Here is a 25,843-nt window from a genome sequence, read left to right as displayed (position 1 = left end):
TTTCCCAGAATTTAATATAAATAAGCTGATTATGTTTTGAGGGAGGGTAATGCGGTTTAAGCTGATTAATCACATATTGTACCAACCTGGCCTTGAAGCAGAAGCGGTACTGAATGAGGACGGTGATAAAGAAGAAGACAACCCCCTCTATGGCCATTGCAAACAGATTCTTTCCCACCATGTCCCAGGCCAGGGGAGAGCGGAACCGGTTTTCACCTACAACAGAACAGAGATTTCATCCCTTTAATGCATCTATTTATGTTTTTACAAGACCATTTTTTTTCCTACATTGTCAAAATTATTGACAGGTTAAGATAAAAATTAGCTTTAGTTACCGAATCTCTCTAAAGCATCAGCCATGGCCTGATTCTTCACCATGTCAATCAGTCCTCTACCCAGGCAGAAGTGAGGGAAAATCAGGAACACATTCTTCAAGATGTCATTAATGCCACCGATCTCCTAAAATGTGAATAAAATTATTATTTATCCATTGGAACATTTAATTAAAAAAAGGGGAACAGTCTGCTGCCTCTAATATTTCCTTACATTGCTTCCAAACAACTCCAGGACAAACGTGGACACGCTGCCATTGATTCCTATCAGTATGTTGACGCTAGTTAGAACCACATAGGCAGTGCTGGGGATCTTAAAGAAGAAAGAAGCTGGGTACATCAGAGGGGTGATTGACCATCTGCAAAAAGCCAAAATATCATTTTAGATGCAAGTTTCTTCGAGACAAAATAAAACAAATGATTGCAGAATTATAATAAATTGAATGTTCGCTCGAATTACCCGTAGAGCAGCAGCAGCAGGGCCAGGACTGGCAGATTGGTGGAGGACACATACGCTTCTTGTTGGAAACATACAAATATGATGATCACCAGAGTGGCTGGAACGATGTAGTTACACTGGAAGAGAAGGAGGAAAATAGGGAAATTCTTTCAGTGTCCTCGCTCAACATTTTTTTTCCAAGATCACAAATAGCTTACTTGTATTTTTTTCTACTGGAGTTTAGCTGATTTTGAAATGTCTCACCATATCCCAGACAAAGTTTGCCAGCCAGTAGAGGAAGGGTTGCACTCCGCTGATGAACTGCATGTGTTTGGCCTTCGTCACTCTCTCCTGGATGAGGAAAACCACAAAACTGGCAGGGACGAAGGACATGGCGAAGATCACGCAAATGGACACCAGAACGTCCACAGATGTTGTCATCCTGAAAGAAAACAATAAGAATGAGAAAGGCTGTATATAAGAAAGTTAAAAAACATTTAAATCATCTTCTGGATTGACTGTGACACTCACAAAGCAACCTGCGACAGCTGCTCCTTGGTGAGGTTCAGTGGGTGATTGTAGGCAGTGATGCCAAACTTGGTGGGGTCCTTTCCGCTTGGCAGACTCGCCCGCAGGATAGCGTTGTTCATCACGTTGAGGAAAGAACCAATGCTGTGCCAGCCCTTGTTGTTAAACCAGATCTGGAGGTAAAAAAGAAATGTGAGATTTTAATTATTGAAACACCACAGGAAATTAAGAGCAACTTGGAGGTAAACTAATGGCTCAGAAATCAGCTCAGTGTCTTAAAGTACATTTTTCACTCTCCTCTGATTGCTTCAATATCTCCTATTTTTCTTTCAATAGAACCAAAAAGTTTAGATTTTCACTGTTTTTAGTGTATTGTGTCTGGGAATTGAGGTTTAGTCAGTTAGTAGCTCATCAACACATAAAATACACAAACAAAAAATTTGAAAATACAAAAATTAGTTTGTAATCCTGTAACAAGATCTACAAATAAAAAGAAATGGACAGTGTGTAACAGGGACACAAGGGGTGGATCAGAAGTGTGGAGTTGAGGCTTTTAGGGTTCATTTCTGTAACATTATCATCAAGAGCTGACGGTATTCTGCAGAACCAAGTTTGGCCCACGTCAATATGAGTGAGCGCTAACCTTGACGTTATTCTTGGTGTCCAATCCTTGAATAAAACTGGAGAGACTGCGGAAAAAACGATCAGCTGAAGTTCCCTGGAGGGTGAAGGAGGCAGAAAGAGAAGGAGACAAGGAGAACAAAAAGAGAGTTAGAAGAGGGAGAGTCTTCTTTAGAGCATGGGTAAACTGAAACTAATCAGACTTAGATTTCAAATCTAGATTTACTGCAGCTGTAATTATAAACCACAGTTACACAAGAGTCCTTGTGTGTGTCCTATACCCAATTAACATGTAGGCAGTTTTATTTTGTGCAAATGGCTACTATGGACCAGATAAGTGATGTATAATTATAATAATAATAATAATGTGATACAATCTCTTACTCTTTCAAGATGAAAGCGTCTCCTCAGCTTTGTTATGGCTTCATCAGTTTCATCTTTCTGGGGCTGAAAGTGAGAATTTCTGGCACCCAGTGAGAATCCACCGTATCTGTTAAAGAGAACAGCCGATTTTATATCAGAGAAGGCCACAGCAAAAGAGCACTGAGATCAGTACTGTTTATACATAAATAATGCATCATGTCTTCTAATGTACCTGAACTCATTGACCCAAATCTTGTTCTTCAGACTGTAAGAGAAGAACCATGTGATTAAATGTTTAAGATACTACAAACTGAAATCCGTGCTGAGAAATATAACGTCTCTATCAGTAATAGTCGTACCTCTTGCCGATGATCTGAGCGTAGGTTTTAACCAGATAATCTGACACGTTTCTGCCAGTCAGATTCTGCAGAGTGTCTTTGTCGCTGATCTTTACCTGGATATAAAAACAAACAAAAGAGTTAAATAACATGTGCTTAGCAAGTGGACATTTTTGGAGTTTGGGTTTAGATTTTGTTTTGCCACACTGACCTGTGGTGGCGGAAGGCCACCGGCCCCGGCGGGACACTCGGGCAGCATCCTTTTTCGCTTCCCGCAGCTACACTCACACAGCGGAGAGGGATTCTCCATGGTCCAGTTGCCTTTGTCAAAAATGTCCGTTACACTTTGAGGGACTTGAGGAATCGCCCACTCATCTTCAACAGCCGTGCAGGTAGTGTCCCTGGAGCACAGAGGCAGTAGAGTTTACATTTATAAATAAATCAACAGGTTTTTTTTTCTAAAATCAGAGTTGGATGCAAAAAAAAACCAACGCAGATTTACAGGTATATTATTTATGTGCTTTCCAAAATATCTGTTAACTTTTGGCTCATTATACTCACGGTATGGGCTCGCCTTCCATGCAATGTGTTCCAAAGCCGGGTTTTTCTATCAGAGCTCGCTGTAGTTTTTCGGTGTAATCATCTCCAGGAATATCATTACTGGAAAGACAAAAACAACTCACCAGTTCAAATCACCAGTTTTTAAAACTCTGCTGCTTTACAACATTTACAGTCATTTCCTTAAAAGCTGAATCAGAAGTCATTGTTTACAAGTTTAAAATAACTGGAACATATGAAAGTCCTGCTACATTTATATAGTGTTTTAAAACTGTTTTGTGATGGATAAAATTTCAACAAAACAAGTATTTAAAAAATGCTTATTTGTTCTAATAATAGAAGAAAAAAACATTTTATTGAAGCAAATTTTAATCTGAACAGTTCTTTAGCAAATTATTTTATGGACAGATACATATGGAGATATTTTTCATCCAAAAATAAGTAATATATGACAAAAATGAAGAGCTAGATGCTAAATAACTACTGTATGCCAAAGGAAAAGTGTCTCACCTGATGAAGGAAAACTGCTCTCCATACATGCTGGGATGCAGAGCCAGATGGGGGTACTTTCCAAACGGAGGGACAATCAGGCTGAACACAAGTGCAATACATACAAACACTGCTGGCAGAACAATCTGAAAAACACAACCAGAGCAATTCATCTTAACTTTTGCCCATATGGACTCAGATCAGAACTATTACTTTACTGCATGCAGATGTCCTGTATTATTACTGATGCTTATTACAAGAGAGAGAAAAAAGACTCTTACAGTGCCAACAATGTTGCTATCATTGCATATACCCCAAACAGACAGCATACCTGAGCAAAGAAGCCTTTCCTGGACCGGCGGGCGTAGAGGAATCTTTTCCAGAGCAGTGCAACAAACTGCTGTCTCTTCAGACTCCAGCCTTTGACCTGGTATGAACCTTTGCCATCTGCTCCTCCGAGCCAGTCGGTTTCACGGGATTCTAGACACCAGAACAAAGAGTGAGGACATTTGCAACATAAGGAGCGCTGCTTTTGTAACAGTACTGAGGGGATTGCAAGTTCTAACTAAAAGCCTGAAATTGCAGTGTCTTGATTTGTTACAACAGCAACAAAACAAGAAGGAGGTTATCCAAGTTTGCAAACTGAGCTACATATTCACACTAAAAGATCCAATGACTGACAGCAGAAGAGCTGTCATTCAGTTCTACCTGGGTCACCTTCAGAGTCATTGAAGTCAAAGTCGTCCTCGGTGAAGGGCTTCAGGCAGCTCTGGTGGTCTCCGAATGCATGACGCCGGCGAATCCTGGTTGGAACGACTCCATCTGTTGCAACAAGGAAGTCGTTAATTAAAACTACCTTCGTTTCATCTCTTCTGTTTTTGTTGAAAACATCAGTTCTCTATGTTGCCTAAAGTCACTTAGTCAAGAATTTCTGGACCTCAGAACAGCTTCTGAGCTATCATTTACACTTCTAATACATACCAATGTATAAATGACTAATTTTGAGTCATTACTGCAGTAAAAACATTATAAATCTCACCTGAAAGCTCTACAGAATCCACTCCGTTGTCTTCTGCCACTTTCAGGAAAATCTACAACATAAACAGAAAGAAGATCTAAATAATGGCTTCACTGAATTCCAGTGATAGTTGGCTACAAGCTGAAGAACAATAAATGAAACAGAGAACATGCACTTATTGTGATTTTTAACATGAATTGTAACTTCAGGAGTTCTTACCTCTTCCAAGGTGGTATCAGATATTCCATAACTTGAAATTCCCAAATCTGTGAGTCGGTCGTCAAGCTCATGGAAGAGCTCAACAAAAGCTCCATCTTTAGCTGACTGGTAGGGCAAGATGTAAGTGAGTTCATGACCGAGATCTTCCACCAGACGAGCCTCTGGAACATGCTTGAAGATCTCATTGGAGATGAGGGAGACATCTATAGAAAAAAATGTGACAGAAAGAGTGAAAAATGTTTGGATAAACTTATGAAGGTGGGTTTAATTTGATAAAATGTTTCCTGAAAGGCAGCCAGCCTTCAGCTTCTTACCAATGGTGGTGGTTTCACTTTCTGGTTCACTTCCCAGACCAGCATCTGAGCTGCTCTCTGATACACTGTCCTCCTGGATGAAAGTCAGAGACTCGGTAAATTAGTCTTTTACATTTGCATTGCTTCTAAGAACCATTTAAGGAGAGGAAATTGCGGTAATGCCATTATTCATGTTTGCTTGACTCGTACCTTTTCTATTTTCTTGCTGTAGGAGACTGTGCTGGCAGAGTTCCTGCAGGACTGAAGGGACAAGTCGTAGTCTCTCTTGACCAGGGTCAGGTAGTAGCCCGTGCCAAGGTGGGTCTTGAGAAAGAGAGAGGATCCCACACAGCACAGCTTGCCGTGGGAAATGATGGCAATTCTGTCCCCCAGGATGTCAGCTTCATCCATGTGATGAGTGGACAGGATGATGGTCCGACCTAAAATATTACAATATTTTCAATCCAAATTCCAATACATATGCCGTTTCTAAAAGTAAAATCCCTCACCCTTAATTTACACCTGTAAAAGAAAAATATTAATATGTTGCCTTACAGATTTCTATCAATTTTATTTACCCTGTCTGTACTTGAGGAGCAGGTCCCAGATTCCCCTGCGTGCATAGGGATCAACACCAGCAGTGGGCTCGTCCAGAATCACAACCTTTGAGCCTCCAACAAAAGCCAAAGCCACTGACAACTTCCTCTGCATCCCACCTGAAAGGACAAAACATAAAAGTCAGAAACATGTTCTACAAATCTAAATCTATTTGTGAAAAGATTAAAAAGACAAAACCAGAACTGACCTGACAGGGTGCTTGTGCGGGACTTCCGCTTGTGAGGCAGACCGACATCGTTCACGATTTGTTCCATTTCAGCTTTCACCTTCTCCTCAGGGAGCCCCTTTAGACAAGCGTAGAACCAGATGTGCTCCTCCACTGTCAACCTGGTTTAAAGCAAACCAACAAATCACAAAAAATACCAAAACACAAAAAGCAACCAGCGTGCAAAAAACTTTCTGCGGTTCTTATTGCATACATACATGCTGAAAAGCACATTGTGCTGGGGACAGACACCCAGGTTCTTTCGGATGGTGCTCAGTTCGCTGCGGATGTCCTTGCCGAGGATGTAGGCGGTACCAGAAGTGGGTGGGAACAAACCCGTCAGGATTGACCTAAAAAACAACAGCAAAGGCAAAAGTGAAAATAACAGTTACCATTTAGGATAAGTACATTTCTAAACCCATCACAAAGTTTTAAATTCTGATTTATTAAACAGAATTGATGAGCGACACTTAACACGTATGTTATCTTACATGGTCGTGGTCTTGCCAGCTCCGTTGTGGCCGAGGAAGGAGGTGATCTGGCCCTCGTAGAATTTCAGGGACAGTCCGTCTACAGCCAGCTTGTTTCCATGGCTGTAGACCTTCACCAGGTTTTCAATGTAAACACCAGGTTCAATGTGGCTCGGATCCTCCTCCATGCACACAGCTGTGGAGAAGAACAGCATTTTAGTGATAAGAAATGGTTTGCCTGTGCTCATTATTGCCTTTGACTTAAAGATACAGTGTGTGTATATATGTTATTTTTACCATCAGCATTGCCCTTTTTTGACAGAAGAGCGTTGATGTTTTTATTTTCTTTCTCTCCACACCAGTATGACTTTGTGAAAGGGAAATACCAAGGCCTTGGGATACCATACTGACCTGTAACAGAATAAATTGCTTTTAAATTAAGTTGAAATAATCCTGCATCATTTATCTTAATCAATAATGTAGAAGCACAAGGCAAGAAATGTTTCAACTGTAAACCTTCACAAGACTTACCAGGGAACACAGCTTCGATGTACCAAGTCATTATTCCATACAACACTGCGTCAAACAGCATGAGGCAAATAGAGGTGGTCAGGTTGTAGCTGTCCTCCTCCATTGGGCTCGCAAGCAAGTTTGACCACTGGATTCCCACTCCTTGCTCCTCAAACAGGGCAAAGTACTCACATCCAAAGCCAAAAGCCACAGGAGAAAGCACACTCTGAGAAAAGAACAGATGATTCATTGTTTAGTGTAGAGAACACATGAGAACAGAAGTGATCTTTCCAAGCATTTGAAAAAATACTGGAGAACTTTTTAAAAACACTCTAAATGTAAAATTATTGATGACTGGAGTTAGATCTCTTCCACTCACCACTACAATTTTGGCTCCAAATCCCACGTAGTCTTGCCAGGCAACACAAAGAACATACGGCAGATAAAGAGTGAAGTATATGATGCCCCCACAGGCTGCTGCCAGGTTGGCACGAGAAAATAAGGTGCTGATGAGAAAGCACTGCATGATGGTGACAATGCCAAAGGACCCCAGGAAGAGAAACACGACGCCCGAGTCACTGTATGGCAGCAGGTTTCCCATCTGAGAGGAGGCAAAAAAACAAAGCATTGAACAAAATGGTTCAATTTGATTTTCCACAATTCAATTAAAATTCATGGAAAAACAGTCACTGTTAAGATAAAGATAGCAATAATCAGACTGACGAAGTTGTTTTGTTCTCCACAATGAGCTGACATTCCTGCGTGATGACAAAGAAAGTAAAAACACATGTAGGTCTGTGTGTGTCTGAGTCAACACTAACCTTCAATAACATCACCAACAGGCCTGCGCTGATCAGCAGAGGGATTAAACTGCTGATGAACCAGCTCAGCCACAGGATGCCATTATTCAGTCCCATGATCCTCATGGTCTCCTTCAGTCGCGCCTCCTTCTCGTACACAACGCCCTTGATGATGATGGCTACTGAATACATCCATGCCAAAGTCATGAAGAGAGGCATTGACCTGCTCATCACTCGCAAGAATCTGAGAAAAAGCGGACAGAAAAAGTTAGACAGGAACTCGTTGCACTACCTGCCCAACTTGTATACACAGCATTCACTTACATGTCATCGACGTAGCAGGGATAAGGCATCTGCTGAATGTAGATGCCTGTCCTCGCCTTGGTGCCAGTGATGGCTCGGGTGATTCCTTGCTCAATGACGTCCTGCAGGTAGGAAAACCCACCCCAGATGTACCGAAGGTCCTCAAAGGGGTCCGCCCTGGGACCAGGGTCCCAATATCTGCAAAGAAATGTAAAAATTTATTCCATAATTTCAATATAAAATCTAGGAAATCGGCTAGGTGTGCATGTGTGGTTACGCCAGCCACTCACCCATCTTTGATTTTGTTTGTCCTCTCCACGTTATCGATGTCCATACGGATTTTGTAGTTGATATTGGGAGGCAGGTCTGTGCTGTTGTTACGAGCGATGTCAGGAAACACGATCCCAGCCCAGAACTTCTGGTTATTCAGAAGACCCATGGACTTGTTGACAAGGCGCTCCTCATTAGCAACTGGCTCCAACTTGTCCAGGTTCACACACTGCAGACAAGGTGGATTATGGATATGTTTATTTTTTAAAATATGATGATATATAAAGGTGTTTTGTAGCAGTAGTTGCTCTCCTATGAAGGTGGAAAATCACATGATTACAAACAAAAAATACTCCAAAAAGAGTTGAAGGTTTGACACACTCCAAACCCAAAAAATAAAAATAAAATTCTTTAAATAATTAAATTAGTTTTGTCATTAACAATTATAAAGTAATATTGCTCAAAATATAACAGTGTGTCTCACAACAAAGAAGACAAGAATTAGAAAACATCTATGAACTTTTACCCTTCGAAACAAACTCGTGTATCTTGGGTGGACACTGAGTAACCGGTCTGGAATTGTTTATCTGGTTTTACTGAGACTTACAGATTAGCCTCTTGCTTGTTTAGCTGACATAAGCTGAAAATGTATCCAATTCCCTTTTCCCAGGAGTGTGATATGCCAGTAAGTTCAGAAAGCATAAAGTGATAAAATGCAGCATAAACACCTTAAGGCCTTGACATAGTTTCTGGTGCGTGAAACATCAGTTTACAAACATTATATGACCATCTTGACAAGAAAAACATAGCCAGTGGGTCAGTGATTGGTTTACAGTGCTGTTAAAAATTGGTTAAGGAAGTTTTAGTGTGTTTAATGTTTGTGTGAGAAGGATCAAGAACTGACTTCAACTGTTTAGCATTACACCTCAGTGCAGAAATTCCCTGCCAGAAAAACAACTCTGTTGAGAGTTTAGACGTGGCTGTCCACTGGAATGACCTAGTTCTATTTGAACTGAATAGACAATTAAAAGAAGCAGTGTTCACAGTGATAAAATGTAAAAAGTGTAAAACATTAGATTTCAAGGTGGGTTCTGAAGTAATGCATTAAACCTCACAGGAAAATGTGTAAAATTGTTGTTAAGCACTGACATGAAGCATTTCCAGAGAGAATGAGTCACATAAAAACAATATTTCACGCTCTGCATTTTATTTACTGGGGGAAAAAAAATGTTGTGAATGTGAGTTTTCTCGGTAACACACTGACCTCCATGAACTGCGAAATGGTCTGTATGGCCCGGTCGGTTTCGTTGAAGACGTCTCTCCAGGTGTACACTGAGCCGGCAGGTCTGCGGTCCTCTGAGGCTTTGGATAGGAAATCTGCCACATCTGACACGGTCCAGTCAGTCTCACTGAGCTGGGTGTTCAGGAAAACAGCGCTGACATTGCTTTGGAGCAGGGACTGAAAAAAAAAAAAAGCATTTTATTATTTACTACTTATTTAAAACAACTAAAACATTATCAAAGCTTCATATAAAAATATCCAAATAGCTCAGGCCTAGAAATTAAACTTTAAATAGGACAGTATCATTTCCTTTACTACATTTGTAGTAATTCTACTGTGACACTTTTCACCACTAGGTGGAGGTGGTGCTTATGCATTTTACAAAGAAACAAGAGAGATGTTGTGGTCAAAACCAGAAAATTAACATCAGCTACAGACCTTCTCAAATATCCAGTGTGCTTGTCTCTGCTTTGTGTAACATGTTAAATAAATCCAAGCCTTGTTTTGATATTTAGCTGCAATGTAAAAGTTTGCAGATGACTACTTTATGGTTTTAAATGGCCAAGTTTACTGGTTGACCCTTAAAGTTGTACCTGAGAGCTGAGTAATCCGTTCATATTCATCTCTTTTCTGTTTTATGAGCTCATAATAAATAAACATTTTCTATGCCTTTGTTTTGTTTCTGAACATCTTCAAATACTTTCATCTGTCTGAGAATAACCCAACAAGAAAATAAACTTTCTTTGTGACAGTCAGGCTTACATTAGATGAATGATTATACAACAACTACACAGATGCCACCCATGTAAACAGGAAGTATGCTGCAAACACAGCTATGTTGTGGCTACACAAATGACGTCAGTGCATCTACTTACCCTGACCAAATCCATTTCTTCACTATTTTCCATAAAATTCCAAAATTTGGGCTTCATTTCCTCCCACATGCCACCGAGGTCTCTCAGGACACCCAGCTCCTGGAAGGTCTTATTAACCTAGAAATCACATAAAGGTATGTTTACTTCACTGGTTCAGAGGTTTTTTGTTTTTTTAAGTTTAAGCTGTGATGGGCCACTTGTACCTCGTGGATGATCCTCTGTGTTGCTGGTGTATCTGGGGTGTACAGGATCTTCCCAATGAGAAGAGGTTTTAGAGCTCGCCAGATCATCCTGGAAATGGGGCTGGACTCCAGGCCCTTCATCAGGTTGTTACAATAAGGAGCTAGAAAATACAAAAATCACATTGAGAGGTCGTTTCTGCGCCGATTAAAAGGCAAGGAAATAAATAACTGAAAAACTGAAATAAACTTCAAGCTTTGGGTGCTCACTGGAAGAGTTGTCGTAAGTGAAGATTGGTTCGCTGTCACTCTCATTGCCGTGGTGTCCAAACAGGGCCTTGTAGTTGTTGTCTTCATACCAGTTGAGAGACTTGATTTTAAGACCACCTCCCTCTGGATGCCCGCAGACAATACGTGACACGGCCTCGTACACCTGCTTCGGAGACCCTTTCGTATTGGCAGTCAGATACAGGATTTCCTTTCTCATATCTTTCCAACTATTCATACTGGAAAACTGTTGAGAGACGCAAATTAAACAATTAAAGCCTGAGGAAGATGGTTCTACCTCCTAAATCAGTTTAGCACAAAACATGCATGTTACACTACAACCTCAAGTGTTTTGTACACTGTTCTTCCTTCAGGAAATCGCAAATGTCTCTGTGTCACATGTAAAGTACAGTGCTGCTACTTGAAATGTAAGAAGGGAAAATAATACCTCCACATTCTGAAAAGCTGTCATTTGTCACAACAAATCTGAAGCAGACATCATCGGCACCACGAGCGGTATTCTAACCATGCTAGTCAAGCTCTGCTCTGTGGGGCGGAGACACTTAGCACTTGACCGTCTGCATGACTGAGATAAATTTAACTGCTGGACCCAGTCCTGCGAGTGTGCGTGTGAGGGGGTCTGCATCGTTATCAGGAGGGGAACGTTTAGATAACACGTAACGCGAGAAACACAGATGCCACTCGGGAGCATGTTAATTGCAAATTTACTTCACAGCACAGAACTCGTACTGTTTGCTGTTTAGTTATTTTTATTCAGTCTCAAAAAATTCAGAATAATGAATAAAAATAGGCTTGTTTACCATTTAAAATAATTTCACGAGTTGGAATAAGACCCCACACAACTCTTTTCTTTGTTTGGAGACTTTTAAATTAAGGCCCACTCAGATTTTATGTTTGAATTGTTTCCTTTGTTTTACTTTGGCACAGTTCTGTAGCTGTGTTTGCCACCATTGCAGAACAATATGAGTTTTTGTTATGTTGCTGTTTTCTCAAGAAGAATTAGAGGTAATGTGATAGCCCGTTCGCAGTCATACGCATTGTTACATCAGTGAACACGGAGTTCATTTTGGTTCACCACAAGGTTACTTTAGATCAAGAGACAAGTCTGTACAAGTTCCCAAATAATGTCTCCAAACAAGTCAACTACACATGCAATTATGACACCAATCCGTGACAAGAAAAGAACGAAAGGAGGGGTTTGTGTTTCTATGCAAGTAAAAACAAAGAAAGGGTGAATCAGAGGGGGACCTTTGTTTTTGAAGTGTGAAGGAGAGGGGGGTAATTAGGCTTACAGTAAGTATGGACCCTGTAGGAGACGGATGGAAGCTGAGAAAGTCAAACCTTTTTCCTGACAGAATATATGAGGAGAAAGAAAGGAAAAAAGGGAAGAAAGCCAGAGTGCAGTGAAGGAGGAGGTGGAGATGAGGCTTGGAAACAGAGGAAGGTTTAAAGGTGGGTGTTTAAATATAGAGCTTCACGACCTTATGAAGAAAATGTTTTTTTTTCTTCGACAATTTATTGGTGTCAATTTCTCAAGCTGGATCCTAACTAGTGTTTTTGAAAACACTACACGCATACAAGTATTTCTGCCTGTCACAATTTTCTTTCTACGTCTGAGCGAATAAGTAGGGCTCGGAGGAAATGATTCATTCCCTCGTGAGCTAATGCCTAAGCGAAATGAGCCAGATGACTGGATGAATAAAACACACAATTGCATGTTTGTAGATGCACGCACCTGCACCCACACCCGCACATCTAGAAAAATCCAGGGACACAGACAGGCAGGCAGAGACACAGGATTGTCCTATAGTAACCTTACAACAAAGCCTGTGTGAGGTTACTATAGTTCAAACTACTGCTCAAGTGCACAGCTATTTAGACCAGACCAGCTCAGGAGCGGATCATAAATATATGAGATCATGGGCTTAATGTTTGAAGACCTTTAGGTATAATATACATGTCATCTATATTTATGTAAATTTACTTTAAGCAAACATAGTCACACATTGCTCAGAGCAGGAGACAAAAACATCCACGAGCATTTGAGAATATCTGCAGTTGATGTTCACGCTAGTCCTTTGCAGTGGGGAACTTTCTGTTGGAGATGTGCGCTCCTATGAAACATGATGGTTATTTTAAAGGAAGCATCTCACTGTGCTGTGACCAACTGGCAAATAGCATGTCTTTGAGACTTTCGTGGGGTGCTCAATTTTCTCTCAGGAGTGGCAGAGGTGCGCAGTTCTGCTGCTTGAGTTTTGAACATGTTCAAAAAAATTATGGAACAACTTTTTGCTCAAAACAGTCTCAGAGTTGTTGCGGGCATCTCCAAACCTGATCAAGAGCACTAGAGCTGTAATATGACACCTGCACAGGAGCTCTCCTCTGACAGGAAACATCCAGGGCAAACATGCAGGTCTAAAAACCATGCTGATGATAAATAGTAATTATTGAAAAACTGGTTCAAAAGTCTACTCCAGCAGATTTATTAATATACATGGGGGCGTCTGCCAAGGTGGGTACAAGGCGAGATCAGGTGGGTATGATGTCGGCGGAAGAGGACAACGAAATAATGCACATGACCAAGAATGCGGTTCTGAAAACTGTGCTCACAAAAACAGGTCATGATTTTTATGATTTTATGAATTTTCTAGCAAAAATTTGGCCTATGTGTCGCAGGCCACAAACACTCAGAATTCAGAGAGACTGCAACGGAAATTTGCATATTTTTTTGCTATTTTCCTACCATTTTGAGTTGCCCAACTAGTCTCCCTAAAGGCACGGTCCAGCGAGATACTATATACCCAGTGAGATACTATATAATGAATATGAGTAATATAGGTGCATATTCTGTTAGATAATGACTAATAAACTAATTGCCTGAACATTGACTATAAGATATTTTTTTTCTAATATAACAAAATATGTGTTGGACAGGTTTATACTGGTTTGTCAGGAAGGAAATTTCAATACCTTTTCCAGAATTACCATCAAACATAATGAAGGCTTTAGTTTATGTAAGGTCTTATATTTGTTTAGACAGGAAACCCAAGCGTGCACGCATAGACATGCAAACACACACGTGTGCACACGCACACACACACAGCTGGGTCTTTCTGTTTTGCCACATCAGCAGAGCTTGGGCCTGAGAGAAAGGGAGTTGTGTTGTGTTTAGTGAGTATGCACAACCAAACGCTGCTTTTTTCCTTTCTCAGTGCATTCCAACAGCTCAGACTGAGTTACATTAGCTTAGGTCAGCCATGTGTGTGTGTATGCATGTGATAGTATGCTGTTCGTGTGAAACAATAAGGACAGTGCACCTGGTAGTTCACTGAGTCAGGGGTTTCTGCAACCAGCTACAGGAGGAGTTTGACCAGTGTGCTTATCTTTATTTAACAGTTGGGGAAACATTAATCCACAGCAAAATATATATAATTTTGAATGGAGCAGTTATTTTCTCAGAAGTGGAAGCAAGCCCAAAGATAAAAAAGTCACATGGTGCAAAATAAAGTTTGGAAATCTTCATTAAAGTGACTGAATGTAAAAACAAAAATCATAGAAACCCACTAACCTGTCTGAAATTATTTTATTCAAACCAACTGTTTGGATCTAAAAGAACTTTTTATAATTTTTAAATCCAACAATTGTGACAAATCAGTATGAACAACTGCATGCAGAGCATGTATGTGTTAATGTTGTAAATACAGCTGTGACCCAGAGTTCTCCGAGTTTAAATTCAGTTTCATCAGAGACGAATCGATGTCCTTCATAAACACAACTGCTGAACTTTGGATACAGATACTTTAAAAGTCCTGTTTTTATGTATTTTTTACATGTTCTTGGTAAATGAGCATGTGCTATTTACCTCCACAGCCAACGCTCCCAGGCTCTCCAGAAGGTTGCCGGTTGCAGCAGAGACTTCCTGAACCACTTCAGGATCCGACCTCACATCTCTCTGTTAAATAAGATGGTTTCATTATTCCAGTTATTCCAGTTTGTGTTCACACTTAAGGCATCTCAGGGAAAAACAAATAAAATGTTCTCATTTCTTTTAGTATTTACTTTATAACTTCTTCAAATTTTCTTTTAGGAAGTTTCATCACAGAGAAATGTGAAAGGTAGTGATAAAGATAAGCAAAAAAAAAAGAGCGATTACACTGAAGTGAGAGGGGGAAGAGGTGAGTCAAGAAAGAACAACAAGCCCATGAGGTTTTAACCTCCTATGCTTCAATCTGTCACACTGTGGCGTGGGTACCCCGTTGTGTGTTTGTGTGCGTTTGAGTTCTCTAGTTTATCACACTAAGCTGTCAGCTGTCGGAATAGCTGACATTTGATAAAGCACAGGTGTCACTGAAAAGCGAGCAGCCCTCTGGGAAATAAGGAGGATACTTTAATGAGTTCTGTCTCTGACTCTTATATGATCACTTTCTCTTTTCCTAATAATTTATCACCCTCCCTCTGCTCCACATGCAGGATAAAGTTGAGAGAGTTATGTAAGAGTTCCTTTCCTCGTGATTTATGCCATTTTGCCTACGATGGAAATAAATTCCTCTATTGCATTATGTTTTTGCAAAACTTGGACTCATTTTAGGGACAACGTGTATTTTGGGTGAATCACCGAAGAGCCAGAACTTAAGTCTCAGTTGAGCGGAAAAAAAAAACCCACCACATTCTTTTCTGTGAGGTTGTGAAAAAAATTTCAATCTTTGTCTTCTTACATCTATAGCAAAGACAAATTAGAATCATTTTCTATCACCCTTCTTCAGTAGTTCATGTTTCCCTACCCTGACTCACATTTAGGTCAAAGGTTTATGGGAAGGGGCAGGCTGTCTGGGAGCATGCCTGCACAGGAGAGGCAATGCTAATTATAGAAGGAGAAAAGGAGATAAGGAATCAACGGATGTAGTTCAGTTTTTGATAGTGATACCCTGCTGAAGCAAAAAAAAAAAGGCTATCATTTATCACAAGCTGACAGTACCACAGCTAACAGCTCATTAATTATTGAAAGAAAAAGATGAGTTTTAATTGAGAAACTCTCAGATGGTAAAACTACAACTCATCAGACTCACCTGAATCGGTTTCAGAAAGTCCAAGTTGGAGAGGAAGTGGTCTTGAGCTTTGTTCAGCCAATCAATGGATGACTTGCAAATTATTTCTTGGGTTAAATGGGACACATTGTGGTCAGCGATGTGGACAAATTCTTCCAGGGGTGTCACGTTGCAGAGGTCTTTGAGATGAAATCCAAAACCTTTAGTGAGCACCTAAAAAAATAAAAAGAAAGATTTAGATTATTATGAAAAGCACACATGAGGTCTTGTGTTGTTTTGATTTAAAAAAAAAATCATGCAACCATATTGTTTTACTGGCAGAACATCCTGCAACTAGAATATAAAAATACACAATGAAAAATACACCTTTCAGCTACAGATTTATGATTAACTTGACCAATGGCGCTCCATCAAAACACAACACAAACCTCTGTTAAAAATTGTTCTTGGCTCACTTAAGACGGTTATGTTTCAGAAAAAAAAAAGAAAAATCCTTGCACCAGATGGAGAGAACAAAAATGCAATGATATCAGAAAACAACAATGAGGTAAGAGAAGTCAATACTGGGAAGTGTTTAGGACATAATAAAAAGCCCATTTTGACAAACACCGTTCTCAAACTTCTAAGAAATTTGTAATAAATAAAACATTTTTTTAGACTAATGCTCTCTATCTCACTTATTCAAACAAAGTTGCAATACTGGAAGCGGGAAGCGCAGCTGCACCTACAGAGGCAAAGTAACAAGATGTCCTTTAGTGAAACGTGACCGAGAGCATTCAAGGACTGGACAGAGGCTCTTTTTTTCTGTCAAGATGTTGGTGTTTACCAGGGAGAGGCACTCAGTCGCTTGTCTCTAAATGGGAATTGGGAATCATACTAATCACCATGTGAAAAATTCAAACACGTTTTCCTTTCAGAGGTTCTTCTAATTGAACGTGAGCCTGGTCGTGTTTGTTTTTGGGTTTGCGGAACAAAAAGCCACACTGCTTTTATTTTTATTTTTTTACAACAATGGGGGCATCAATGATTGGAGGATCATTTTCACTCCTCTGCACGTCTGATGTTCACGGGTTGGAAGAGAATTCTCTGTGTGATCAATCGATGTCTGAGAGAAAGGAGTGAGTCAAACGCTATAATGTGTTTTTGACTTAGAGCTTCTGCCTCTGCACGTGAGGAGGAACTGTGGGGGAGGGGTGTAGAGGATAAATCATGTGACTGCAGCATCAGACAACGAAGCAGGGATGACGTGACGATCTGGGGTTAGAAGCTGTTGCTGATGTAGAACAAAGACGCCGAATCAGTTTCTGTATGCATCGTGAGTTATTTAAATATAACTCATTTGAATGGAATAAGACAGGTCCTGTGTGTTCAGGGAGTCACTGAGAAACAGATTGTCTTGTCAGGGGAAACTATTGCACTGGAACAGATGGATGAAATTAATCGAGTGAGGTTACAATAACAGAAAATGTGAGCGCTCGAGTTGAAATAAAAATAACAATTTCATATCAATCCACCAAATAAAATAACAGAAAACCAGATGAGCGATGGGTCATTGCCTAATAGACTCTACATCCCCCCCGCTCACTATGATTTTTCTCCTGGGTATTAAAGGCTTAGCTGTACTGAAGCTGAATCCTGTGGCCCAACTGACCAAAGCCAAGGTCATTAGATTTATGCACAATCGCTGTGGTTGGGGAGTCAAGTTATTTCATATGTGATAAAGGAAAAAAACATTTTTATATTTGTATGTATCTTACCTTCTCCAAGTTGACATCAGCCTCTAGGATTTGCCTCAGTGCGTGGTGAGGAAGAGATGCATTGTGGTGTAGAAATTCAGACAGGGTCTCATTGTCTCTCAAAAAGTCCTTCAGCTTAAAGCCTGGAAAATATACAATAACACCTGAAGTTAGGAAATCATAAGACATTAAAATTCTCACAAAAAAACAGACAGTATGTAGCAAGTGTCGTAAGCTTGCTTTTACATAAACTCAATTAAATAATCAAACTTCAAACAGATTTGTTGGCTTAGACTACTCACTTCTTCTCCAAGCCATTCAGAAATTCTCACATACAGGTAATCTGTCTAAAAGATTTCCAGGCTGCATCACATGTCAAGTAATATCAGGCCAGATCTGACTGACTTGTAGCTATTTTTATGTCGGTTAAGGTTGATTAGCTGTGGTGGCCATCTTATATCGAGTTGACTCCAAAAGTTAATCAGCTGTAGATGGACATGCTGAGAGCTTCATTAAAACCTGTCCAGTGGTCCATGAGATGTTTTGCCAAACAGACAAGCAAACAAGAGCACACGCACAGGCAATTACATGATCGCCCACCACCACAAGACGTGGGCAAACTTGACCGATTCCAAACCACATCCAAATTTGAATACCGTTTACAGACAGATTCCATCTTCTCTAAACTCTGAAAACTCTTTGTACTTTCGTTGCATTCCAAGGAAGTCAAACACTTTCTGCAGCTGGCTCAAGTCAGCTGTGCAGTTATGGGCTCTCACGCACACGCTCACACTAATACACACAGTTCCCACTTCTCACCAACTCTAAACTTCATAGTCAGCAGAGGTTACTACAGGACACTAAACTTTGCTCCAAATACTCTCTCCTTCTTCCCTGTCTCAAACTCCCTTCCTCCCTAAATTTCTCAACTGCCTTTTCTGTGTTCCTTGACTTTTCTTTTTTAGTGTTTTCCCAACCTTTACATACTGGCTGCAGAGATCTGAAGGTTTGATTTTATGTTAGCAAAGCCTGATGTGAAGTGATCTTACCCCCAAGAAAAAAACACACACATTCCTTTACTGCCTTTTTTATCATAAACATCAATCATTCTTTACAAAGAATACATGATTGCTTTTATCTCCTTCATTTTGCTCCACTTTGTTGCTTTCCCAAATACATCTTTTAGGCTTTTATAAATATGTGTGTATTTTCTTACTTCTACTTATCTGGTGCTAACTCCATCACTGTTAATATTTTTTTGACATTGTTTTTTAACCACCATAGGACACTGCAGACTTTTACATACAGGAAACACTTTGCCTCAAGTGAACACCCCACGGGAGGAAGTGAAAGAGAACAGCGAGTTCCTGCCATGTTTTGTCACCCCCCTCACCCTCACCCATTCTACCCAGCATAGCTCTGCACAAGAGTGTGGGGGCCAGTTGCTCATTTTGACATGAGATTGTGCATCAAACACAATTTGTTTTCTATTCCCACCCTACAGTCATACTTGTGCCTGTGCAGCTTACACATCTGCCAGCTCTCTTTGTGTGTTTATAGTTTCAATTCTCAACGGCTACCGAGCAGGGAGGCCTAATAGAGTCTAATCAGTGTCCCAGTAGGAAGTCACATTTCCCATTGAACTACAAACTAGGACCCCTGAGGTTATACAAGTCTGGGAGGTGTACCATTGAAATAAAAAAAAACAATAACTACAATTTGATTAGCATTGTCTGTGTTTTTATTATGTGGTGTAAATCTCAATTATTAGAAACAAAGTCATTTCAGAAGTAAGACAAGGCAATTACTCTTAGATTGTTATCTTTGTGAGTTGTTTATGCATTTTATTTGAATGTTTTTAAGGATAGAGCTGGCTTAACGCCAATGCCAGTCCTTTATTAAGACTTACAAGTCTGCACTCGCTCCAGTGCTGCTCATCCTCCTCAATATTCAAACTAACCAACATCACACACCTTTAAAACCTGTGTTATCACTTGTCAAACTTGTCTTTAGTAATACATTATCTCCCAATGCGTCACAACGGGGCTGGCAACTCCTGAACAGTAAAAACATTGAGAATAACAACAAACAAAGGAAGTAAGCTCCAATTTATATCAATTCATCAACTTACAAAATGAGATAAAAAAAATAAGATTTTCAACTTTAATAATACATTAACATGAAAGTATACTTCTAGTTTTCCATATGTTTTGCATATTGAATAATCTTTTCGGTCTTAAAAATATACCTAATTTAGTTAGTCAAAAGTTCACCTGCCTACTAAATTCTTTAATTTCATATATTCACTTTTTCAGGTTTCTGTCAAATGCTAAATGCTGTCCTATCTGTCAAATATCCATTGCACCGGAGAAAGAAAAACAAATGTAGGGTTAAAGGGTTCTTCTTGCCCACCAATGCTTCTCAAGCCCTTCTCCTTATTAGTCTAAATCTCATCTGCTGACTCGATCAGTTGCTGAATTATTAACCAACCTGTGAGCAGCTCCACTTTCTGCGCTTTGATCCAGGCTGGGTTTTTTTTTTGTAAAGCTTTATCCTGCAGCTGCAGCAGGTCTGTTTGCTTACCGTTGCATCATATATGATACCGCACTACTGTATATCAGAGCATTCCCTCTAGTGGATTAAAAATATCACATAAAGACAAACAAGACTGAGAACTATCAAACAATTGTCCATTTAGACATAAACTGGGATGCCACGTACAGCTGCACAGAAGCTGCTTTGAACCAGTTATAGGTGAACCGATATGTGGTTTATTATGGTTGATACTGATTTTTATAAATCAGGGCAGTCGATGGCTGATATAAAACAGAATTTTCTTTTTTGGGTCAATATGTATTTGTCATTGAACATAATATAACAGGAACTGCTTAACTTAAATAAATGTACATTTAACAACCCTTAGAAAACTTGTAGACTTTAAAAGTATTACACAACAGAGCATTTTTTGTTTTAAAAAACTAAATTGTGGGCTAAAGTAAGCTGGTTGTAGCAGCAGCAGCTGCTTCATCTCAATTTTCCTACTATTTGGTTAATTGGTTAAGTTTTTTTAATTGTTTAAGTATGTACAGGTATGGGCAATCTTTAAAAAGTGGCCAATACTGTTAATTGTCAATCAGTCTACCACTAGAATTAAAAAAAGTTCAATAATAAATATTGTTCATTTGCTTCTTTCTCAAAGCTTGTTAAGCTTTAAAGACTTCATTACAAACAGAATGAACTTCTGTACTAAATGACCAGACAATCACCAAAAAAGAAGCTATGAAGGCTTTGTTGTGCTTTGTTGCATAATTACAAATGAAACATCTATTATACTCTATGCATATTTATATTAGGGTTTTATGAGAAATAAATCAAATACTGTCCCATTTATAAAAACTGAATGGAAAGTTTTAAGGAAAGCAAAGCTAATGGAACAAACAAAAGAGCAGGAATTTAATTAGCCTCATTTGACTTTAGTTAGCTTTTAATGTCAACGATAATATAATTAAGCTGTAAAAAATAAAGGTGGAGAGCATTTCAGGACAAACTCCAAGAGCATTAATAGTCTGAAATTCAATGTTTTTCATAGTTCCATTATATTCATCTTTATCTTTTGTCCTGCTTGTCTTTCAGCATTACTTTCATCCCAACCTCCATAAACGACAGACGCTGAAAGGAACAAAACATGTTACATCTGAGTGGCTTTAATTTAGACTCATAAATCTTAAGAGTTCCTGTCCTAATTTAATTATTTCTTTATTGGTATATGGCGTCATCGACAAGAAGTTCATTTAGTTTTATGCTACACAGAAACCACGATTGTGATCACAAATCAATTGCTGCCTTTTTTTCTTGAGTGTTGCTAAAAAAAAAAAGTTCCTATTTTATCTGTAAGAGACCCTCTGGGAGGAGGACAGGAAGCAGCAAAGTTCCAGTAACGACAAACTACGCACTTTATGCTTTGATCATACTGCGATTGCCAGGGTGGAGTACAATTTTCTACATTTCCCGTCTTCCACCGACGTTGTGTAATTGTGGAGAAATGCAGCACCCACTTCTGCTGGGATACTGGGCCACCCTGGTTGGCAAACAGCTAACATCAGCTGCATTCAATGACAAACGGCAAATTTATTCTATACTCAAAACATAATTCATTTTGGGGTTTTTTCTCCAATTATTAATGCTACATCTACTCTATATGAAAAGGACCCAACAAGTAGATTAGTGAAGGCGTATCCTTACGAGGAGTGTTCTTCTGAAGCTTCCTGAGGGCCCTCAGCAGTCCTTCGTAGCCTTCATGACTCTTATCGTTCTTAGTGTACAGTAAGATCTTCTTGGCGTCATTGAACAAACGGGAGATTCTAGTGATAGAAAGCAGAAAGATGAAAAGGAAAATCACAATCAGATACAATGTTTACAACGCTTCAAAGGAAGAATCTTTGTATGTATGTATGCATTTACTCCTTTTAAAATCCAAATTATAATGTTGATAAGCGATTATCAAGTGTGCCCAGGGCAATCACGAAAAATACTTTTGTTTTTTCTGGTTAAATAAACCTCAAATTTAAAAATGAGAACCTAAAGAGAAGAAATCTGTGAATAACTTCATCTATTGGAGGATCATGTCACTTACATGGAGTCATCAAAATTTCCCACAATGCCTGGACTCTCTCCTGGGGTAGGATTACGAAAGCAGGGGTTGTTGGCGTTGCAGATAATGCCCTGGACCCAGGGAAGGGTACCTGCAGAAGGCATTGCCTTGTTGGGGAAGTGGCCTAGAAAAAAAAGCAAACAGTCGCCATGATAAGCTTCAACTTAAGAATCAAGTTCAAGTATAAAATTGCAGAACTCAAATACTAACTAGAGAAAAACTGGGCATCTTTTAGCCTTGAGCTACTGCGCAATTGTTAGGTTTAGTCAATCCACATTACCACTGAAAAATATATTTAAAAATCATTTATTAGACATGTGAAAAACAGATTTTATTTTTTACCTGTTATATATATATTTTACTGCTTCTGTTGCTATTTATTGAGAATATTCGAAAATAAATAGATAAATTAATGAAAGTTTTTGATGTTTGGTGCTTTTTATTCAAATCAAGACAACAGTTTTTGGCACTTTCAGTCAACGACAAGGCAAACGTTGTGAAACCAGCTGCACTGTCTAACGATTCTTTAACCCTATAGCTGAAGGTCTTATCGTGAATTTACATAGTGCAAACAAATATTGACAAATCCCACAGATCCTTTGGTGACAATGGCAAGGACCTCAGATGACTAACATGTTGATCTTTCCTTGAACCAAGCAGCAAATGTTTTTCCTAAAATCTGACTCAAAATTGTAGGAAAAAACAAAGAATTTCAGAAGCAAATAATTTTCTTCAAAAGGTAAACTTTTGAAATATGAAAAAGAGACAAAACACTAAAACCAACTGCCTTAAAATGACAAAACTTTCGTGAGCTTTATTGACTTACATTGATGTTGTTCATAGGGTGGATAATATATTCGGACCGATATCAGGATGAAAAAGATAAACAAAGGCCAGATGATCTCAATCAGCAACTGGATCTAAGGCATAAAGGATAATAAAGGGCATTATTCAAGCATTCTTAGGCACAAAACATTTACAATCAATAATGTTTTTTGTTTTAAATATCTACAGATTTACAGTTCACTTAATGACATTTCTAATATTTTAGAAGAAAAACCATTACTGTGAGCGTTTATAGGAGCTGCTACTAAGGGTTCCCTTTACAAACTGTAATCCCACTATGAATCCGTGTAAAGGATATGGGTTAATAAGGCGAGACAGAGTGACACAGAGAGAGGGAGCTCTATTGGCTTTAATAGACTACAGGTTTTTCCTTCTGCACCATATGGCCCCTGAGCTACAGCTGCCTGCTTGAAAGAGCAGAGCACAGCAGACATGTAGTGTGGCGGATAAAGAATAAAGTTGATGTCTTAAAAAAACCAGACTGCATCCGTTTGATGAAAGCGACCGGCCTGAAAGTCACACAGCCACAGCTGTCACTTTGAGGATCTGCTTCCGCTTGATGGACAAATGGCTTAATTGTTTGCAGATGAGCCTCCCCACATATAAAGAAGCACTGTGCTAACCTTTCAGACTGAATCAATTTCAATCAACACTGAGGGTGTGGGCATCGACAAGCAGACGAAGGTAAAAAAAAAAAAGGATCATCTTTACATCTTTGGTTTAATCGCATCACACTGTTACACCTTTAGAATTACATCACAACACAGCCATTTTTGTGAGCTGCCGTTTTGTAAGAACAATTCCTCCTACTGAGCCTGAATGCAAGTTTAGAGATACTGTTTAAATTTAAAGTTAAGCCACAGGAAACATGGGATAAAGCAGTCTTGGGAAATCATTCGAGATGTCAGACACCCCTCTGTTTTTTGTGGCTTTATCTACGCTGCCCTGACTGTCAACTTAAACATGGCAATGAGTAATTAAAAGCTGAATGAATTTAGGAAATAACTATTTAATTAAAAGAATCTGCATGGAAGGAAGTAAAGCCCCCCTCCAACTTACAGTCTGTCTCCGTCGGTAGGTGAAGTTCTTCCACAGCAGCAGCCCCAGCTGAGTGGAGACTGCCATGTCGCCGTCTTCCCAACCTCACTGAGCAAACTCCAGCTCCTCACTGAAACGGCACGAAAACAAGGTCAAAAACTGCAACCCTGCGTGACTCAAAACTGCCAGTCACAAAGTTACCAAATCACACTTTTCATTGGGACAAAAAAAGACAAAGATTTTAATCCAAAAGAAAAGAAAAAAAAAAGTCATATATCCGTACCGTCCTGTGAACCAAAACGATGGTTAACAAAAGAGTATTTCTCACGCAGGTTGACGCAGAAAACTGCTTTGAAAGCAGAACAGAAATTTGTTACATCAACAAACCCATAACCAAGGACACACAAAAACACTAAATAAGGTAAGGTCATCCAGCTGAAAATGAAAAGTAAAAAGAGAATAAAAAAACGACACAAAGTCATACAAAGAACGGCGAGCATTAAACCAGGCCACCGATACAATTCCTAAATTAAATCACAAGGACCAATTTGCATTCAACTGCTATGAGAAAAGAATAACCCTGAAACATTCACCGTGTAAAACAACAGCAAAAAGCAGCGACCGGAGTCACCCGCTGACAGAAGGAGGCTGGCAGCCCCCAAAAATTCTGGTCTACTTAGTGTTTAACTCATCAGTCCAAAGTTCAAGCACTTCATGTGGGAGAATGAGTGGGTGGTGTGTGTGTGTGTGTTGGGAGGGGGCAGTAGTCAGGTCATTAAAGGTATCAGCTGTCCCAATATCAAGCCAGAATGATCCCTCTTAACACCTTCAAATTAAACACAATCAAGCATTTGATGCAAATGCAAGGGTACCTCATACTTTCCTTTTGTTTATTCTAAATCAAACAGCTTTACCCGCAAACTTTAATGACGTCGTGTGGCACACGTTTTCTACCTGTTTTTTAGTTAATTCAATTTGTGGACAAAATGTGAAAAATGTGCAAATGATCTCGGAGCACAACGTAAATCATCTTCCGTTCAACATTTACAAACAATCTTTACTCCTGGTGATTAATTTAGGGGGTAAAACTTCGTTTTCTTCGCTGAAATAATCAAGGCCGTCCTGTTTTTCATGCTGAATGTCCTTTATACAGGAAAAAGCTGATTGGCCGACGGGGACAGTCGAACCAGATCAGTCAAGGACAGAGTGATGTTCAAACATAATGTGCTCTACCGATTATTTAACTTGTTGCAAAATCTTTTCTACATCAAGACAACTGTCTCCAAATGGAAATGTTTTTATGAAAAAAAAATATATAAATATACACTCATGTTTCACCACTATATGACCTATCTCAATACTTTCAATACTAAAAGGATGTAAAGACTCACTGCTTCTCGCATTTAATCATTCTCTCTTTCTGTTATGAATATGAATAAAATGCAACACAGATGCCGGTCAGATTTACTAAAATACAGGTTGTATAAATACAAACCAGTTAGCTCGATGCACAAATATCGGACTGTTTA

The 25,843-nt window shown here is 39.4% G+C and overlaps 1 protein-coding gene across 2 annotated transcripts in view; it reads right to left on the bottom strand.

The window, feature by feature from the left end:
- Positions 1-25,843, bottom strand: part of LOC108241480 (phospholipid-transporting ATPase ABCA1) — a 29,855-nt gene that overhangs the window by 1,984 nt on the left and 2,028 nt on the right. The window contains exons 2-41 of one of the 2 annotated variants that reach the window (XM_017425631.3): positions 24,336-24,444; positions 23,257-23,350; positions 22,413-22,554; positions 22,022-22,140; positions 17,801-17,922; positions 16,065-16,256; positions 14,861-14,950; positions 10,981-11,224; positions 10,735-10,874; positions 10,532-10,648; positions 9,639-9,833; positions 8,395-8,603; positions 8,126-8,302; positions 7,823-8,045; positions 7,381-7,602; positions 7,023-7,227; positions 6,789-6,902; positions 6,513-6,687; positions 6,240-6,371; positions 6,004-6,143; positions 5,777-5,914; positions 5,409-5,638; positions 5,220-5,292; positions 4,906-5,108; positions 4,708-4,759; positions 4,377-4,490; positions 4,000-4,148; positions 3,690-3,814; positions 3,183-3,281; positions 2,833-3,022; positions 2,643-2,737; positions 2,516-2,548; positions 2,305-2,410; positions 1,943-2,017; positions 1,303-1,472; positions 1,036-1,213; positions 793-908; positions 547-691; positions 336-459; positions 87-216 (exon numbers count right to left, since the gene is read on the bottom strand). In XM_017425631.3, the coding sequence (XP_017281120.1) occupies positions 87-216; positions 336-459; positions 547-691; positions 793-908; positions 1,036-1,213; positions 1,303-1,472; positions 1,943-2,017; positions 2,305-2,410; positions 2,516-2,548; positions 2,643-2,737; positions 2,833-3,022; positions 3,183-3,281; positions 3,690-3,814; positions 4,000-4,148; positions 4,377-4,490; positions 4,708-4,759; positions 4,906-5,108; positions 5,220-5,292; positions 5,409-5,638; positions 5,777-5,914; positions 6,004-6,143; positions 6,240-6,371; positions 6,513-6,687; positions 6,789-6,902; positions 7,023-7,227; positions 7,381-7,602; positions 7,823-8,045; positions 8,126-8,302; positions 8,395-8,603; positions 9,639-9,833; positions 10,532-10,648; positions 10,735-10,874; positions 10,981-11,224; positions 14,861-14,950; positions 16,065-16,256; positions 17,801-17,922; positions 22,022-22,140; positions 22,413-22,554; positions 23,257-23,350; positions 24,336-24,401 (5,663 nt within the window). In that variant the 5' untranslated portion in view covers positions 24,402-24,444. The remainder of the gene's footprint in view (positions 1-86; positions 217-335; positions 460-546; positions 692-792; positions 909-1,035; positions 1,214-1,302; positions 1,473-1,942; positions 2,018-2,304; positions 2,411-2,515; positions 2,549-2,642; positions 2,738-2,832; positions 3,023-3,182; positions 3,282-3,689; positions 3,815-3,999; positions 4,149-4,376; positions 4,491-4,707; positions 4,760-4,905; positions 5,109-5,219; positions 5,293-5,408; positions 5,639-5,776; positions 5,915-6,003; positions 6,144-6,239; positions 6,372-6,512; positions 6,688-6,788; positions 6,903-7,022; positions 7,228-7,380; positions 7,603-7,822; positions 8,046-8,125; positions 8,303-8,394; positions 8,604-9,638; positions 9,834-10,531; positions 10,649-10,734; positions 10,875-10,980; positions 11,225-14,860; positions 14,951-16,064; positions 16,257-17,800; positions 17,923-22,021; positions 22,141-22,412; positions 22,555-23,256; positions 23,351-24,335; positions 24,445-25,843) is intronic. The other variant, XM_017425632.3, reaches the window with a different exon arrangement.

This window comes from Kryptolebias marmoratus, linkage group LG3, assembly GCF_001649575.2.
Source record: "Kryptolebias marmoratus isolate JLee-2015 linkage group LG3, ASM164957v2, whole genome shotgun sequence".
NCBI lineage: Eukaryota > Metazoa > Chordata > Actinopteri > Cyprinodontiformes > Rivulidae > Kryptolebias > Kryptolebias marmoratus.
Note: the sequence above shows the minus strand (reverse complement) of the source record. Positions and strands in the feature narration are given on the sequence as shown.